The sequence below is a fragment of the Pistacia vera genome, unplaced genomic scaffold, assembly GCF_008641045.1.
Source record: "Pistacia vera cultivar Batoury unplaced genomic scaffold, PisVer_v2 Contig277, whole genome shotgun sequence".
Taxonomy (NCBI): domain Eukaryota; kingdom Viridiplantae; phylum Streptophyta; class Magnoliopsida; order Sapindales; family Anacardiaceae; genus Pistacia; species Pistacia vera.
Window position 1 is genome coordinate 630,342 of NW_022196087.1, and position 18,357 is coordinate 648,698.

At 35.4% G+C, this 18,357-nt stretch overlaps 2 protein-coding genes across 4 annotated transcripts; one reads left to right on the forward strand and one right to left on the reverse strand.

Annotated features, from left to right (window-relative positions):
* Positions 1–2,773: 2,773 nt before the first annotated feature.
* LOC116133942 (dihydrolipoyllysine-residue succinyltransferase component of 2-oxoglutarate dehydrogenase complex 2, mitochondrial-like) lies at positions 2,774–7,211 on the forward strand. 2 transcript variants are annotated; one of them, XM_031419606.1, is made up of 14 exons: positions 2,774–2,968; positions 3,063–3,128; positions 3,230–3,290; positions 3,389–3,416; positions 3,605–3,678; positions 3,774–3,848; positions 4,023–4,078; positions 4,189–4,233; positions 4,368–4,658; positions 4,772–4,866; positions 5,300–5,390; positions 5,525–5,635; positions 6,422–6,616; positions 6,778–7,211. In XM_031419606.1, the coding sequence occupies exons 1-14, from the start codon at positions 2,933–2,935 to the stop codon at positions 6,967–6,969; spliced, it is 1,416 nt and encodes a 471-aa protein (XP_031275466.1). In that variant the 5' UTR covers positions 2,774–2,932; the 3' UTR covers positions 6,970–7,211. The 2 variants fall into 2 exon arrangements, with proteins under 2 accessions (XP_031275466.1, XP_031275467.1); XM_031419607.1 differs by having other exon boundaries at positions 2,775–2,968; positions 3,608–3,678.
* Positions 7,212–7,613: 402 nt separating this feature from the next.
* Positions 7,614–17,497, reverse strand: LOC116133899 (DNA repair protein RAD16). Of its 2 annotated transcripts, none has more exons than XM_031419570.1 (17): positions 17,295–17,497; positions 16,130–16,390; positions 15,683–15,799; positions 14,329–15,386; positions 13,812–13,934; positions 13,655–13,728; positions 12,767–12,827; positions 12,524–12,670; positions 12,344–12,429; positions 12,091–12,160; positions 11,611–11,736; positions 10,929–11,159; positions 9,973–10,077; positions 9,744–9,896; positions 8,119–8,207; positions 7,932–8,012; positions 7,614–7,831 (listed from the first exon to the last, which is right to left on the reverse strand). In XM_031419570.1, the coding sequence occupies exons 1-17, from the start codon at positions 17,338–17,340 to the stop codon at positions 7,759–7,761; spliced, it is 2,901 nt and encodes a 966-aa protein (XP_031275430.1). In that variant the 5' UTR covers positions 17,341–17,497; the 3' UTR covers positions 7,614–7,758. The 2 variants fall into 2 exon arrangements, with proteins under 2 accessions (XP_031275430.1, XP_031275429.1); XM_031419569.1 differs by having other exon boundaries at positions 15,683–15,802.
* Between the last annotated feature and the right edge of the window lie 860 nt (positions 17,498–18,357).

Below are 18,357 nucleotides of genomic sequence, written 5' to 3' on the forward strand. Positions count from 1 at the left end.
TCCGTTAGATTGTGAGGGAAGCTATTCGCTTCGCCCAAGATAATGGAAATTCTCTGAAATTCTTTGAAAACTATTGTAAACTACTCCATTGTATACAAATTCCAGTAGTTGTGTCATATTATTCATCATGATCCGGGCCGGTCCAGGATGGGTGCAAAATTTTGGGTCCAGTAGATTCTGATGTTCTATTCTTGTATCCTGTCTTATTTGTAATAAATAAATGTACATCAAACTTTTTCAATTGATATGATGATCATTTTTTTAGTAATGGGCTGTTATATATCATTAATTATTCATTACTTTTATTCAACCGAAATAATTTATTCAAATGATAATTAATCAATTTTTGAACTTTTTACATGTATTTTTAGTTTAGTTATATACAGTATATGAATAATATATACTCATCAATATGCCTTATAATTAAGGCAGAATAACAACAATTTGGTACTAAAAGGTTTGGAAATGACAAACAATCACTTTCTGTCCAGAACTGTTAGTAAATTTCATCTACCATAACATAAAAACATAAAAGACTAAAACGCTCTTATTATTTTCTTCTTTCTCCTTCCTTTTTCTTCTCCACCGCTTTATCTCCTTCTCCAAGATTTTGGATGATGTTCATGATGACAAATAATGTGAGAAGAAATCAAATAAGGGTAATAAAACAAAAGATTTTAGAGGCTGAAGAAAATGTGAAGAAACTGAAAAAGGCGTATGAAATGACAAAAACTGAGAGGAGACAGAAAGAGGGTTGTGAATGCATAGCATCTGGACAAATGCAAGCAGGGATTGATCGGAAAGCAGAAGATGAGAGGATCAAAGCAACTCAAGAGGCTCTTGAGCACTGTAAGATCAATCTTGAGGCAGTTATTAATGTATTTAAGCAAGAAAAAATTAGGATTCTAAGTGATACCCTGGGACCATCTTGTCATGAAAAAAACGATGTATCCTTGGAGATACCCACACATGGAGAGAATGGGGAGGTCATGGAAGTAACTCAAGCTTCTTCTAAGTGCAAAGAGATGGAAACAAATTAAATTCAACTGAAGTGGCGAATGAACTGGATTAAAGAGGTTTCTGAAGTTGAAATAGCTGGTTCGGCTCAAGCGGTCCTTGAGCACAAAGAGACTAAGAAGTAAGTCAACCATACAACTAAGGCTATTGCTTCCAATTACAATAGGGTAAACTTAGGAAACATTGATATAGGTGTACCGCAAAAGCAAAATGATCCACATGGAGAGGCATTCAAGACTGTCTGTAATGGTGGAAAGCATGTTGAAGAATTGGCTTGTGAATCTTAAAAAAAAACTTTGAAGATGTTGAGGAACTTGACGCTGCAATTGAACAAGAAGAAGACAAGGGTACTTTGAATTTTCCTGTGAGAGTTGGTTGACAGTGGGAAGAATATGGAGGGAACTAGGCTACCTAGTATCTTTCAAGCAAAAGAGGAAATGACAAAGATATACAATGATATCAAGACAAGCCAGAACACAGAAAGAAATGAAGAGACCTATTCTAAAACCACAGAAGTCGAAGGTTCTATGCAGAAAGAAGGGGAAATAGAGAAGGAAAATGTGAGAAAGGTAGATAAAAAAAAAAAAAAGAGAAGGAAAGGGAAAAGGAGAAGGAGAGAATAGTTGTTGAAAGAGCAATCCGTAAAGCTCATGAACGGGTCTTTACTAAAGCTCAAGAAAGGGCAAAAAGAGCTGCTGTTGAGAAAGCAATTGCAGAAGCATGTTGAAGGGCAATGGTTGAAGCTCGAGGAAGGTTAGAGAAGGAGATTTGTATAAAGCGATGGAGAAGAAAAGGGAAGAGGCAAATAGAAAGAGAAAGAAGAAAATAATAAGGGCGTTTTAATATTTTCTATCAATGTAGACGAAATTCACTAACAGATCTGGACAAAAAGTAGCTCTTTGTCATTTCCAAACTTTTTGGGTACCAAATTATTTTTACAATAAACTTTGCTTGGGTGTAAGTCGTTCTGCCCAATGTTTCGAACATCAGACCAAACTGTAACCCATTCAAGGGTTCGGTTTTTGGTTTGACCGATTGGATCAGTCGGTTGGACCATATCTTATAAAACTTTTTCAGTCTCTAGATGCTTCAAATTGATCCAAAACACCCCCTATAATTTTGAAATCTATCCAAAACACTCTTATCGCTTGAAGAGACTGGTGAGTGGTGGCGGCAGCGATGATTGATGACCAATCGAAGTTTGGAATCATGAGGCTTTTGATGTATAGGTGCCGACGAATCTTATGGTGGTGTTAGGGAGTTCTACCAGCATCGAAATTTGTCGGAATCAAGAAGGAAGTCTGGCGGTCGCATGAACTATAGGTGGACTGCGAGCGACGAAAGGCTGGATGACGGCCATTGAAAATGGATGGGTTTTGTCGTGAAGATACTGTTAAGTCTAATGGTGGTATTTTTTCCCTTGAACAATGCCAGAATTCGACGAGATTGAGTTACGATTGGACCACGATTCAATATTATTCCGACAGTCCAACCGAGGCTCAATCCAGTTTTATTAAAAATACCAGTTTTTAGAGGACACCAAACCATAGATGCCATCGGCTCTTGGTCGAACTGATCCAACTGAACGATCTGATCCGGTTTTCAGAACACTGGTTTTGCGTATAAGTAATTACTAATTAGGCTCTTGATTTTGAGTATAGTAAGTTGTTAATTGTTTCGCTACTCAATCTGCCCTTTACGGTCAACTTTCCAGAACGCCACGGTGGACCTCGATTGGTACCTGACGTGTCTTTATGTAATTCGACCAAAAAAGAAAAATCTAAAAAACCAAAAAAAGCGCACGTTCGACGATCAGACGAGAAAGTTTTTTCTTCTCGAATCGTCTGTGTATAATTTCCATTCAATCTGTAAATCTTAGCTCAAATCGGTTCCAGTTCTAGATTGCTTTGAAGAAATGATTTGGGGAATTGTTCGCCGGAAAATCACTGCGGTATCATTTTTTTTTCTTTTTATTTTTTCGGTAATAAATAGCTGCTTAATTTATATTAATAATTTCTATTATGTAATTATGTTGAAATTAACAGACTCGGGTGATTGGACAGTCATTCTCAACGATTAGGCCAAGATGTTTTATGACTGCGCGGAAAGAGGTGGTGAAAATTTAATGTTTTTTTTTTTTCTATTTGTTGTTGATTTAATTTAGACTTGAATCTTGGATCTTAGTTGTTTACATATAATTAATTATGTACAGGCTATTATTTCTTGCAAAGGTTTTGAGCGTATTCAGAGTGCTAGCTACCACATTTTTTCAGGTTTTCTAATTTAAAGTAATTAAATGAAAATAATATAGACATATAGGTTTGTATTTGTTTTTTGATTATTGATATGCTCATTTTCTTTTTATTTGTAGGCAGTTATGTTCCTTCTAAGCCAAGAAGGTAAACCAGCACTGATATTGAGCCTCTCTATATATTTTATAATTATTAATAGCTCATAGTTTCATTCAAAATCTAACCTACTAATGATTTGAAGAAAATGATAGGAAAACAAAAGACTTAATCGCATGTATCTCGGCTTCCATTTTCAGTCTACTATTTTGAAAAAAGTTATACTTCCATTTTGCTAGCAGGGAAGTTACTGAACTGATTCAGACTGAATCTTTTATCGGATTGAGGAGTAGATCATTCTCTTCGGATAATGGTATGTGGAATTAATTAAAAGCTTGTTTGGGTGACATCAGATATTTATAGTTTCAAATGCCGCAATTCTGATGGCAATATTTTCATGGATTGTAGGAGACCTGGTTGATGCTGTTGTTCCTTTCATGGGTGAATCCATTTCTGACGGAACTTTGGCTAAGTTTTTAAAGAGTAAGTTATCCACTTAGTTATCTTTGTAGATGATTTAAATTGTTAAGAGCTTGTCAAGGCCAAAAAAAAAAAATGACAAATAAAGGTTTTGTCTGATTAAATGTGAGAAGAATTGCTCACACACATGCATATGTCATGCTTTTTGAAACTCATGTTATGACATATTATGAGCAGAACCTGGTGACAGAGTTGAAGTTGATGAGCCAATTGCTCAGATTGAAACTGATAAGGTATTTCTTTGATAACATCTACTTATAGACCTTGAAAATGTGAATTACTGCAAAAGCTGGTTGGTAGGAGAAAGTGTTCAACAAGATTGATCTGTTTATTTTACTGCCAGGTGACGATTGATGTTGTGAGTCCTGAAGCTGGCACTATTCAGAAGGTAATATTTAAGCGAAGGATGATGTTCAATTGTTGAACACCATGACCGGTTTTACTTCTTACTTTTTTGAAAATGAATTGAGTTCTGTTATGGTGAATGTCTTTTCTAAGTATCTTTACTCTGATTGGTACTAGCTTGTAGCCAAGGAAGGTGAAACTGTGGAGGCTGGTACAAAGATTGCTGTCATTTCAAAATCAGGTGAAGGTGCAACACAAGCTTCTCCAGTAGAGAAGACTGAATCCCAGCCCTCAGCAGCTGAAGAAAAGGAGACTGTAGAAAAGAAAATTCCTAAAGCAGAAGCTGCCCCTGCTATAAATGATAGAGCCCCCTCTCCACCACAATCCACAGCCAAAAAACCTTCTTCACCACCTTCAAAACCTATGGCTTCGGAACCCCAGCTTCCTCCCAAGGATAGGGAGAGACGGGTAAGTTTTAGATTTATGTTATGTATGATAGGAATAGCGTACTGATTTCTTTATACATGCTTTCTTCATGGTATTTGAATTTGAAATATATTGCATTAATTTCTTATTCCTAGGTTCCTATGACAAGACTCAGAAAAAGGGTTGCTACTCGCTTGAAAGATTCTCAAAATACATTTGCAATGCTTACCACATTTAATGAAGTTGATATGTAAGTTCAGATTCATTCATGCTGTTTGTTTTAGATGTGGCTTACTTCCACTTGTTTAAATAAAGTTTTCTTGATTTTTAAACTGCCTTTGTGTTCTAAATTTCAGGCTTATTAATGCTTCTAATAGTCATGAATAATCTATAATCAACATATTGCATATTGATTAAATAAATGTTTTGTTATGACAAAATTGATGTAATTTTTCCCTTAATATGCATTTTATATCTCTGGCTTTGCCTTGCGTACAATTGTAATTCTTGGCACTCAATATTAATGTCATTCCCATCTCAATTAAATGAGAAGTGTTCTACAGTAATGAACAAGATAATTTTTCTTCCATATAGATACTCCTGTCATTGTTTCTTCCCAGTTTGAGACAGCGTTATACAGCTCTTCACCCTTGCTTCCTTTGTTAAAATTCTCTATCATGCAGGACTAACCTGATGAAGCTCCGCTCAGATTATAAGGATGCCTTTGTTGAAAAGCATGGAGTGAAACTGGGATTCATGTCAGGTTTTGTCAAAGTATGTGCCATTTGTTGTGCAAATTGTTATTCTTTTGATTTTGGACTCTGTAATACATTTACATATGCTATGAATTTACTGTTTATATTTACTTTCTTTTTTGTTGGGTGTGGGGTGGTAATTGTTTTGTTTAGGCTGCAGTTAGTGCACTTCAGCATCAGCCCATTGTTAATGCAGTCATTGACGGTGATGATATCATATATAGAGATTACATTGATATCAGCATTGCTGTTGGCACGCTAAAGGTATGTCTGTATTTCATTTAATTGTTCACACTCTCAGATTGTGGATTTGAAATTTGAAACTTCAAATTTTGAAATCTTGAAATTTGTGACTTATTTATAATTAGTTGGAAGAATTGCTGAAAAGAAATGAAATAGCCTTGAGTACTAAATAAACTACTTAAATTTGATATGTTAGGCTTTTATTATATTTACACTAGTTGCATGGCTGGTGATTAGTAGTTGTCCTTAAGGGGTAGGAGAGGACAGTACAATGCTTAATTTTTTTGGGAAAGAAGTATTTTATGATCTTTTTGAGACATAGTACTGAAACAGGTTCCAATCACTGGAGATTTCAACTTAATAAAACCAAGGGTCTTGGATCATTGTATAACACCTGATTGCATCTTTTTTATTTATAGTGAGATAAAACTGATATTGTAGGCTGTTCTGTGTGAGAAATTTCAATGTCATCATTGTCAAAGTGTCCACATAGTAAATGATCAAACAATGTATCATATGGTTTGCTCGAACGTCATTTAAAAAAAAAAAAAAAAAAAAAGAGGTTTACATGACGTTTTCTTAGACAGTGTTTTGAATCCTTGGTTAATTTATCAGAAATTAATAAATGAAGAGACTCAAACTACATGCTCATTATTAATAAAAGCTTATCCCACTGCTGGTGACATGATGTTCACCAATGTTATTTCCATTTTTACATCATATAGCAAAGACGAATTGCAGTATTCTATCCCATCAATTTTTGTATACAGTTTAACTAACCCAAAAAATGCATGTTACTTAACAAAGGGTCTTGTTGTTCCGGTTATCCGGAATGCTGGTGCAATGAACTTTGCTGAGATTGAGAAGGGGATCAATACTCTAGCTAAGAAGGCAAGTGATGGATCTATTTCAATTGATGAGATGGCTGGAGGCACATTCACAATTTCCAATGGCGGTGTCTATGGAAGCCTTTTGAGCACACCAATCATCAATCCTCCACAGGTGTGCCTCTATAATTAATGCCTGATTATTTTTTTAATTTCTCCGTTCTATGTAAAAGGTTATATCCAAAAAATTGGTTACACCTTTGCTTTGAGAACAGTTCTTTTGATTTATAATTCATATAATTAGAGAATTTCACAATTAATTTTCATTTTTGGCAGTCTGCAATATTGGGCATGCACTCTATCGTAAGTCGCCCTATGGTTGTTGGAGGTGATATTGTGCCGAGGCCAATGATGTATATTGCATTAACATATGATCATAGGCTTATTGATGGAAGAGAGGCTGTGTTTTTCTTACGAAGAATCAAAGATGTAGTGGAGGATCCCCGCAGGCTTCTGCTTGACGTATGAATAACTGATTCACATCTTACTGGCACATGAGATTTGGTATAATTTGTTTTCTAAAGTTAAACTTTTACTTGAATAAATCTCCGAGATTTAAAATTTTGCAGAGATACCGATATTTGTTGCCAGAGCAGCTCTTGTTTTGGGTAAAAATGCTTTGGTTGTGCATTGTTTCGGTTTTCAGATTCCGGATGGGCATATATTGAAATGACGGGACGTTCATGTTTTCCCGTATGAATTTTAATCCACATCCACTTTTACCTTGTGTGATATTAGCTTCAAATATTAACTTAGGATAGGACTTAGTTTCATTAATCGAGCGATCCTTGGCAAGCTTCACAGATTAACGTTGAGGGAAGTTAAGAAAATTCCAACTAAAATGCATTTTATTAATTTGAGAATCCTGTACCTTGTGACCGATTTGATTTTGACATGCACAAAGGCAGACTCCGATCGGATGTACAATTCTATTGTTGCGTGTCCCTAATCCATTTTATTCACAGGTGACGACCGAATTCTATTTCTCAGCACAAGTTAAAAATTGAAACTACTGTTTCATTACTACTAAAGTGCTCCACCTCACCCATAATTCGACTCGTTTCTAGATTCTTAAAGCCTAATGTAGATTATGTAGTCATCGATTACATTGACGTTAATGTTTTCATGTTTTCAATTTCAGGAGAAGCTTTATTTACACTAGTTGACTTTCGTTTACAAGGCTAATACATTATGCTTACAATCTGAAACAAAATTTATCCAGTCTTATGGGGGCAGATAACCTATAAAACTGTGAGCTTATGTCACAAATAAAAATCTCATGTCAGCCTCTGTCAATTTCCCCAAAGCATCTGCACTGCCACCTACAGTCCTGTGAAAGGGACAAAAAATTGTTAGAACTAAATTGCACTATGGCTCAGACCTATTATATTCAAAATACACAAAAACAATGGCAGATAAAACAGGCTTACCCTTCAAACACTAGTTCCTTCTTCTCTTGCAGTTTCAAAACTCTTTCCTCAATTGTGTTTTCAATCACAAATCTCACAATCCTACAAATGAAGACAATGTTACCCTCTGTACAGAATGAAGAAGAAGAAATGTAGCTTATGTTTTCAGAGATCTTGTGACATTAAAACACTGAGCAAAAAGCCCCACCTGATTGGCTTATACTGTCCTATCCGATGGATTCTATCTTGAGCCTGTCGCTCCACAGCTGGGTTCCACCATGGATCCATCAGAAAAACCTAGACAGGAACAAAACATGAAGCCAATATTCAGAATAAGACATCAAAGCCTTAATGTTTAAGGACTCACAATCATAGTCCCAGAAGAAAATGAAGAAGCTCACAGCAAAGAGCCATCAAAACTGAAGTAGTTAGGCAAAAAATAGAGCTGCCTGAAGGCAGGAGTAGTTTTCCTCAAGCCTTGATCATGTAATCCCCACACATGTAATCAAAGTAAGAGGGAGTTAAGAAGGGCATAATAAGTTGAAGAAATGAAAGAAAAATCATTTCAGAAATTCTCTTCCAGTTCATTTCAAATGTGATAACCATGCTCATTATAAAAAAATTAAAAAAAAAAAAAAAAGTTCTAACAGACAGCTTTCCTCAACACAAATATAAAATGACAGCAATTAAATCATTGCTGGTAAAGTTAAAAGTCCTACGTTCAGTTCCACCAGAAAGTTTCTTGCATGAAATTTGAGTTGATAAAAAGAACAAGAATAAACTAACCCATCATTTACTACAAGAAAAAAAAGGCAGAGTACAGGAAAAGATGTCTCAGAACTAAACATAGTTTAGACACTATAATACTCAGAACCAGTGTTTTGATACTGGTTCTGATACCGGGCCCAGCCCGGCTAGTTGAACCGGTTCAACAGGGACCCGGGGCCTTCGCCGGGCGGGTTATCACTTTTAACTATTCACCCTAAACCCTAAAATTATGGACGACGATCGGTGAGCATACGACGGCAATTATGTTGGGGCTTTTGGAGGAGTGCTGGTGAGTCAGAAGGTGGTAAAAAAGAGTGATTTCTGATAAGTGAATCGACCGGAAAAGGCAAAAATCAATCAGCCAAAACAGCAGCCTACTACCGACGATTGGCAAAGCGAATGAGACAAGGGTGAGATGGGTTTGATCTGGAGACTGAGGCGAGTGTTTTCGTGGTGATGGAGTATTGTCGTCATCAGAAACAGGCCCTATTTGGCCTGGGCTGTCGATGCCGGCTGTGGTGTTTGGGGTGTTTTTGCAAGATTTCAAACCTATAGGGACTTCTATGTAATTTTCAAGAGTATTTTTGTTGAATTTCAAACCTTTAGACACCGGTTTGACCAGTCAGTCAAACTGATTCAACCGGTCAATCCAAGACCCGATCACTTTGCCAGATTTCACCCCGGGTTGGTTATTAAAACATTGCTTAGAACAGACGAGTAATTTAAGAAAACCAACTGATTTATCAATAAATGACTTCAACAAAATAAATGAAGGGAATCTACTCGTCATTGAATGGTTACACTGGATTTATCAAAAATCTGAAGGGTTTCTTGTAAACCAAAAACAAAAAAAAAAAAAAAGGGTATCGACTGAGCTTATAAAAATGAAACACAGGTTTTAGCGATAAAGACCTCTGTAAATTTAGCCAATAATAAAACAAAACCGATTTGTATGAATAGGAAATGAGATTCCACTAACACAGCCAATTTTACAAGACTTAAAATGCCTGGTTGCGGCAGTATGAATTTAACCAACAATTCAGAGAATGAGTTGAGACTGCTCACATGTGATGCAACTGTAAGATTGAGTGCAACACCTCCAGCTTTCAAGCTCATGAGAAAAATCCTGCAATCAGGATCTTCTGTAAATTTCTTGATTGCAGCATCCCTTGCATCTATAGACATACTTCCCACTAATTGAACACAACCTATGCCAGACTGCAGAAAGTTTACTATTAGCACTGAAATCCTTTTAAAATGCAAATAGGAAACTCCAATTCGGCAGTTACTCTACCTTATAGAGAGCGTAATTTATGAGATCTAAGAATGATGTGAACTGGCTGAAAACAATTCCTTTTGCAGAACCATCTCTTTCAACCATGAATCTAATCTCTTCCCTCTACAGCAAAGGAAATCCACTTGGCAATGGGTAAAATAACAGAAAATAGTAACAAATATGGACATATCCAAAAATATGAAAACAAATCAGCAAGACAATCATAAGATCACTGTTTTATCTTAATTACATTGTTCTTTTGTTTTAATCTTCTTAAAGTGAGCTGAAGTTAGATCTTTGAGGGAGAAGGTAATTTATGATGATAATAGACAAACTTGTTAAACGATCCTAATTTTATCAATCAAAATAAGGTCTACTCATCATCAGCTAGTATCCTAGGTAAGTCCAACTGCATAAATCATATAAGCTGTTCAATGGCTGTTGTAGAAGGGTGCATAACATGTACTTAAAGCATCACAAACTGTGTCACCTTCACTTTTCATAAATCAACTGATATTTTTACCTCCAACTTTATTCTAATGTCACCTTTCATCAATTTCAATGTCCAGATCTCAGCCACCTTTAACTTCTATGTTGATAAGAATTTAGCATCTATAAGTAGCGTATAAATATTTTTAGAAAGAGAAATTTACAGGAATTCAGAGTTAGATTAGTTAACACATTAATAGAGACAATTCATGCCATAGTCATATGCTGATGAAAAATTACAGAAGCAAAAACCAAAAACTCCATGATGATAATCATAAGAATGAAACTAATGCATTAACATTTAAATTTGTTTTTCTCTCATCCCAAAACCAATGCTCGCATGTGCCTTGCTACATGCAGAGGATGTCCTTAATCAGAGAAACGTGCTAAAGGATGTGCCTTGCTTTTTTTTTTTTTTTTTTTTTAAACATATTATATAAAGTGAAAAAACAATGAGAGAACTCACAGTTTCAAGCAACACTTACCAAAGCCTCTATTTTTGTGCTTGTCTGAAAATCATCAAGTTGAATCCTATTTAGAATACTTGAGGACTTAAACCCCTTAATTGTTGTTTTACTAGTACAATCTCCAGCACTGTCATTGGTGATAAAATCAACAGTAAGTGGAATTGAACATGTAGGGCACTTTGTTCTGAACTTTGAAGCAGAAGGATCAAACAAACAAGCTTTACAAAAGGCATGTGCACAACTGGTAACCTGCACAATAAGATAAAAGTTTGGAAGAGTCAAATGAACACTAGGCTCAGAGCAGCTCAGGTTTACAGGAAACAAAGTCAAGGACTCCCTAAAGACAAGTTCATTTTGCGTTGAAAACCCAATATTCTTATTGTTGTAAAATGTACCAAACAACACAGAGGTAGTATAACAGTAAATTTATATACTAAAGCCAAGACAATACGGGAATAGGATCATTTCTCAGTCACTTGCATGTACATTTGACCTTACAAGGATAAAAATAAGCACATCTCTCTTCTATTAATTTATCAAATCTTTGACTCAGTTAATGTTCCATCAGGCTACATGAATGAATGTTAGTAATGACCAACTTTTGTGCAAACATACGCAAAAAGAGATAGGGAACCAAAAAAGCAGGCATAGGAAAAAAAAGAAAAAAGATTGAAGCTATAATTAGAAAATGATAACTCACCACAGGATCATCAGCCAAGTCATGGCAAACACCACATATTTTTTTAACAGGTTCAGTATCAGCCTCGCTTCCACCTTTTAGTGTAGCAGTTCGAGAATATACAACAAGGTAAGGATGATCAACTGCCTACAATTTTACACAAAAAGACATGAGAAGCATCCTCACAAATGCAGAAGTATATATCACAAATCTATGTGAACTTATAGTAAAAAATAAGAGGACTTCATATCTTAAAATTCCCACCTTAGAATATATATATATATATATATATATATATATAGAGAGAGAGAGAGAGAGAGAGAGAGAGAGAGAGAGAGTTATCAACAAGGGCTGGAATAAATTAGTTGCATTCACATTCAATAAATAATTTTTTTACATATTATTCTTCAATCCACCATAAATTATTCTAGAGAAAGAGAATCTAAACAAATCACAAGGTAAAAATCTATGACAAGTAATTAACAGTGAATAATCACTCACCTGCCGCAATCGTGTGAGGAGGTCAAATATATGAGCATAGTTATTCATCACAGTTCCTGCTTGGACATATCTGAATAGGAAAAGCATAAACTTAAACTCATTAATATTCTATGAAATTAGAAAATAATTTATTGAAAATTAAAATTGACAAAGATTCAGTTAATTCAAAAGAGTTCCAGAAGGTTGCCATTTCTCAATCAACAATATGCTATTTGGACAAAAAGCAATGTACGATAGAAAGGGGGTAGCATACGTGTTAAATTGTGCCTGGCTTTCACTATATAACGACTCATAATAATCCGCTTCTCTAATATCCAGGCTATCCCGCCTCAATGAAACCTGTAAGACACGAACATTTGAAGCAAATAGAATGTCAAAACATTTAGAACAGGATAACGGAAGCAATATCTCTTGAACAGGAAGGAAAACTTACAACTCTAGGAGGAAGAGCAAGATCAGCAGCTCTTCCTTTTTTAGTGCGTCTTAGAACTATGTTTTTCAAAATTTTGTGCTTTAGCAATATCATAGCTCTTCTTCCTTTGTCAAGATTTCCATGTGCTTGCACTGGAGTGGCCACATACTGACAATGATGATACATTAAAATATATTTCCCCCAAAAAATATTCTGAAAACCATAAAAACAAACCAAAGACAAGGAAGAAATTGCAAAACTCACTCGATTCCACCAACAAAAATGCCTCACGGAACTATGAGAGCAGTTTGGACATTCTGCTGAACTGTTAAAAGTCATCAGGATCAAATGATGTATATAACTATCTAAGAAACTGTTAAAAGATTCCAGCCAAAAACTAGTCCAACTAAAATTGCAAAGAAAAGGGAAAGAAGAGAGGAACCAGTGGAGAAAAATAAAAATAAAATGTGGTTACAGTGAGCAAATTGGCCAGATACAGGCAACCAACTCAACAACCGTTACTTCTGAAATAGATCACTTTGTCCAACATACAAAAAGTCAAGATGGGGAGAGAAGGAGAAGCAACGGAAAATGAAATTGAACTAGAAATCAACTGGATTTACCAACAGTTAAATAAAAAAACTACAAAATGTAGCCAACACACTCAGCTGTTTCCTTGCTGGCCAATACACAGACAATAAAGAAAACTTGTAATTTGACAAGGATTTCAGGACAGTGTACTTAAGAAAGAATAGCTAATCCAAACGCAACATACAAATTTATAATACAGAGGTCAGGTAGAGGCAAAAATGCTTCCAAAAACTCCCATGTTACAGAGATTATAATACAAGAAGAATGACATAAGGTTAATAAGCAATTTATGGACTCCTTAAAGAACTAAAAAGGCTAGGTCCATTCCAAAGATGAGCTCTCACCTGATAGAAAAGTTATTGTAATGTAATTGCTTGTAAAGAAGAAAACAAATCTAGTGGAAGAAATTATAATGAAAATATCCAATACTCCTAGCAGAAAGGAGCATAGCATGAATAAGTCATTTACAATTTTACATCCAATTCACATATTAACAATGGCAAGCAGCAAGGTCATCACAAAAAACACACCGCTATTAAAAATCTTGAAATGGAAACCAACCTGTAATCAAGAACCCTGCAGTCACAGTCCTTGCACAAGTAATATGAGTATGGAGTTATTTGCAAGAAGCGAACCTGTTGGAAATGCAATAACAAGCTTATAAACTTGAGGGAATGAGTTGCTTTATTGGTTTTTGTTTTACATAAAGTAATCTTACCAAAGAGTAAAGTTCCCCAACACGGTTCTGAAGAGGAGTGCCACTTAAAGCCCATTTGTATGAAGACTCTAAAGAAAGAACGGCTTTTGCAGTATTACTGCGTCTATCTTTTATAAAATGAGCCTAAATTTGGAAAGAAGAAACTATAAATATTATCAAAAAGATCAATAGGCTACCATCTTTGATAACATAAAGTGACAAGCAGACTTTAGCAATAAAGTTTAAAAAAGAAAAAAGGAACAGAACGTAATAAAAACTGCATTCATAATCTTTGGAGCAGGCATTTACAATCACTAACTCTGTACTTATCAAGTACCAATCCAAACAGTTAAAACTTCTTCTTCTTCTTCTTTTAATTTAACGTTGTTCTGGAAGTAAATATAAACAGTAAGATTTGTACTAGAGAGGATGCCAAGAAAACTCACTGTGGCATATAACAAAGTAAGTCTAGTTTGAATTAACAACAATATATCAATTGCAGCAAATTCACACTAAACACATGCTCATGTGAACTTACCTCATCCAAAATGATTCGCACCCACTTCACAGAGTGCAAAAGGGATCTCCCTCTGGACAAGTTATTTACACCTGCTGATGAAGAATCCATTTCAAATGATGTTCTCTTGCCGTGTCTCTTATCCATATAAGCCTCATCCGGTGTGCTCTTTCCTTCAGCAGATTCCACATGTAGATTCAACGTCAACTCTGAAGCTTTGATCTTTTTCTTCTCTTGTTTAGACTGCTTAGCAGTTCTAACAGCATTAGGCCCACAAAAATATTTCAGATGTATTACGAGCTTCTTCTGATAAAAAGGCTTCCCACAGTATGGGCATTTCTGCTTGGGTGGCATCATATACTTCCTGTACTCGGCTTCAACAGTGTTGTATGTTGTAATGACAAAATCATATTCCAGGAATTGCTTAGCACTCTTCTCTCTGTTGGATCCATGATAGACCAGCACGTTGGTGCTTCCTATTGATGTAAACCTATTGATCTCGGATTCCCACTGTCTCACAGCAACCACAGGACAAATTACAAGGGTGCATTTGACTCCAGGAAGAACAGTTGATGAACCAGAGGGTCCTTCAGGTTCACCAATTCCCCAGAAATGTTTCCGCTTGGCGAGTACAAGAGCTATTGCTTGAACAGTCTTCCCCATTCCCATCTCATCGGCAAGGATACCCCCTCTAACAGCAGATTCTTCCTGTTTTAAAGCCCAGGCCAACCATTCCTTTTGGTACCTGAGCAAAGGCATGACCAAATCCGGTGGCTCATCAGCAGTCTCACTTATTATTGCATTCTGCTGATCCAAATCAACATCGTTTATTAGATGCTCATCAATCCATCTTTCATTCTCTTCTTCCCAAATTTCCCACAACAATGTTGGATGTTTCTTCTGTTTTTTCCTCTTTCCTGGAGTTTTCTTCTTCCGATTCAAACCATTTCCATCCCCTTTTCCTTGAGTTGCTTGTAGCTCATTATTCTCTTGCTTCGAAGATTCAACCTCCCCAGTACTCTGTGAAGACACAGCATATTTTTGTCTTTGAACGTAGTCAAAAAACTCTAATCCTTCACCTACATGCATATCTCATAGTTGGTCACAATACAATCCACATCTAGAATCGACTATAACATCTTGTTCCACATGCCCCATTTGTTTTTATGGATAAAACCCCTTAAAAAGCATTCCCAAATTATTGTATTCCTATTCCACTTCATAAATATTCCATTGAATACAGGAAATACTGTCCATTTAACATTTACCATAAAACATAAGCAATTTACTGAAATCCTTCAACTAATATTCCAAGTAATTATAACAGTGAAACATTTTACTAATAACAAAAGAAAGGATAGCAGAAATAACTTACCTTCATCACTGGACTTGCTAAGATCAGAATCTGAAGAAGGCACATAAATCTCATCATTATAGAAAGCACGTGGCTTAGTCAGGTAATCTTTCTTAAGATTCTTTACTCGTCTACCGCCTGCTTCATTATTACAGATCAATATTAACGGATACAGGAACACAAAACCTCTTTGGGTTAAACAAATCAAACACATTCTGTTACCATTCATTTCTGCTCCATAAACCAAACAGAATTCAACCAAAATATTAAAAAAAAAAATGTAGTTAGCACAACTAAAGAAAGAATTTATGCACAGCCAAATTCTATAATTATCAAGTGTTAGTAGCAGAAGTAATACTAACAACAACAAAAATAAATAATAATAACAATAATTAATCTATGCTAACAACACAAAAAATTAACCAATGACTCCATAACTAACATGCACTATAGATCTAAAATGAAAACCTGGAAACAGAATATCGAATCTTCTCTTCTCACTCCTGGATCTCTTCTTGAGATGCAGTCCCATCTTCATATCAAATTCAGTTTTTTCCTTTTCTGCTGGTGCACCAACATCAGCTTCTGTTGCAACTACGTTCTGATCCCTTGCTTCCACAACTATGACATCTGATTCACTATTGGCTCTAGTCTGGGAAATGGTTAAATTTTCCTCTGAAGTCTCAACTTCTACCCATTTTTTATCATCTTCCTGGTCTTGTTCATTTCCTACATCATAATTGAAGATTTTATTAACAAGAAAATCACTTTGCTCACACAATCGTCTAATGTTACAGGAGACAAAAAGATTCGTTAATGTGGAACATCAGATTTGTAATTTGCAATCTCATATAGATAGTAATCAACATTACCAATCGGGTACATAATGTAAAAACAGTGAGAAGGAATAAGTGATTAGTAACTATTACCAGTCACGTGCTGAAACTGACCTAATAGCATTACAAATCAGTACCATGTCATGAACTTTTCTTTCTCTCCTTTTTTTGGAAACAACTTGTAAATTGAAAATGAGAATAAAAATTACAATGGTGGAACAGGTGTCCACCGCAAGAGTGCCAGATTTTAACCAAAAAAAAAAAAAAAAAAAAAAGGTAATCTGTGTATAACAGCCTAGAGAGCCACGAAAAAGCAGTACATAGAAACTCAAGACCCCTAGCCAGCTATGAATATTTATTAATAAGATACCTTGGATCCCATGTCATGACTCATAAGCCTACAATCAAATACACGGATACAAAACCCTCTTTGATTCACAACAACCACTAAACCACACGCATTATGTTCCTACAACTTTCCGCCGTAAGAAGAAAACAGAATTAAAACAGAAAATTTCAATAACCATTTAAATACAAAAGATTCAATCGTAATTTCACATATTCGAACAACCGATTAAAATGACAATTTCTGGCGTGCCAAACAATCCACAAAACCAACGACCAAACAGCGCTGATTCTCAGAATGAAAACAAAAACAAAAAACCTAGAAATTCTTGCGTTCCACGAATCCGAAAACTGAGGTTCAAAGAACTAACTTTTTTTTTTTTTTGGCACATTCATTCAGGAACCAAACAGACAGGTAAAAAGAAAAGAGAAATAAGATTTCGAAAAGTTACCGCGGGAAGATGATTCACCAATTCGTCGACGAGAACGAAGCTCCATGGGAGAGTTAGGGTTTGGAATTAGGGGATTTTTCTTTTTAAACAGAAAAAAAAAAAAAAAAAGAGAGAGAGAGAGAGAGAGAGAGAGAGAAAGAGAAAGAGAAAGGAAAGGAAGCGTTTGGAGGGTTAGTCAAAGAATAGACGGTGAATGGCAGTGGGCTTTGTTTTAGGAAAAAACGACTAGTGTGTGAATGAGTGTTTTGAGTGAGTGACGATTGTGCGGCGGGAAAGTGCTACCTAACACCCCGCCAATAATTTTTACTGTGTATTGCACGGTAATTTTTTGTTTCTTTGCGGTAAAGTTGTAAGTGTAATATTGTGTAAATAAACACAAATTGCCTCGTGAGAAGTTTTGCCTGTTAATCCTTACCTCAATAATTTTTAATTTAAAAGTGTTTTCATAAAAAAGAAGTGAGAATTTTTTTATGTACAAATATTTATTATATATATTTGTAGAATTCGTTGCAAGAGTTGGATATGAAAGTGGAATTAGGAGATAGGCAGTTTAGAAGTTAAAGTTAATGAATCAGTTTATTCTTATTAATTACTCATAGTGGAGTGGATTCCATTTGATAGGGTCAATGTAGGTAAGTATGCTTTGACCAACATTCAACAATAATTTATTTGAAAACTTTACAGTTATTTGTTGACTTTTAATGAACACTTTAAAATCTTGTTTTACAAAGAAATATCAAGAAAGCTTTTAATACGGTATGTATATAACCAATCAGTTAGTAATGAATTAACTACACTTGTTGTGCAACCGTTTATCATGCTTTCCAGTGTTGGAAAGCCAAGCTCGAATGTTGGATGGAGGAGATAATATCAGAAACCTATCACTTAAGCCTATTTCGGCGATTGATTAATAGTAAATGTTCATACCTGTAGAATTCAGAAAAGCATGAGTCATTTTGGGGGTACACCTTCTGCTAATGAAGAGTACTGTTATCAAGAGAGTTTGACAGAAAGACCAAAGAGAAGAAAATTTTGCAGGTTACAAAATTAATTTATAATTAAG

Bases quoted from the DNA above. Each gene is read 5' to 3' on its own strand.
- LOC116133942 (XM_031419606.1), top strand. From the start codon at position 2,933: ATGATTTGGGGAATTGTTCGCCGGAAAATCACTGCG. The intron at 3,679-3,773 runs GTATGTGGAATT...CATGGATTGTAG, and splicing joins ATCATTCTCTTCGGATAATG to GAGACCTGGTTGATGCTGTT. The intron at 3,849-4,022 runs GTAAGTTATCCA...TATTATGAGCAG, and splicing joins TTTGGCTAAGTTTTTAAAGA to AACCTGGTGACAGAGTTGAA.
- LOC116133899 (XM_031419569.1), bottom strand. From the start codon at position 17,340: ATGGAGCTTCGTTCTCGTCGACGAATTGGTGAATCATCTTCCCGCG. The intron at 15,803-16,129 runs GTTTTCATTTTA...GTAATAATGAAG, and splicing joins ATTCGATATTCTGTTTCCAG to CAGGCGGTAGACGAGTAAAG. The intron at 12,161-12,343 runs GTATGCTACCCC...TTTCCTATTCAG, and splicing joins AGCCAGGCACAATTTAACAC to ATATGTCCAAGCAGGAACTG.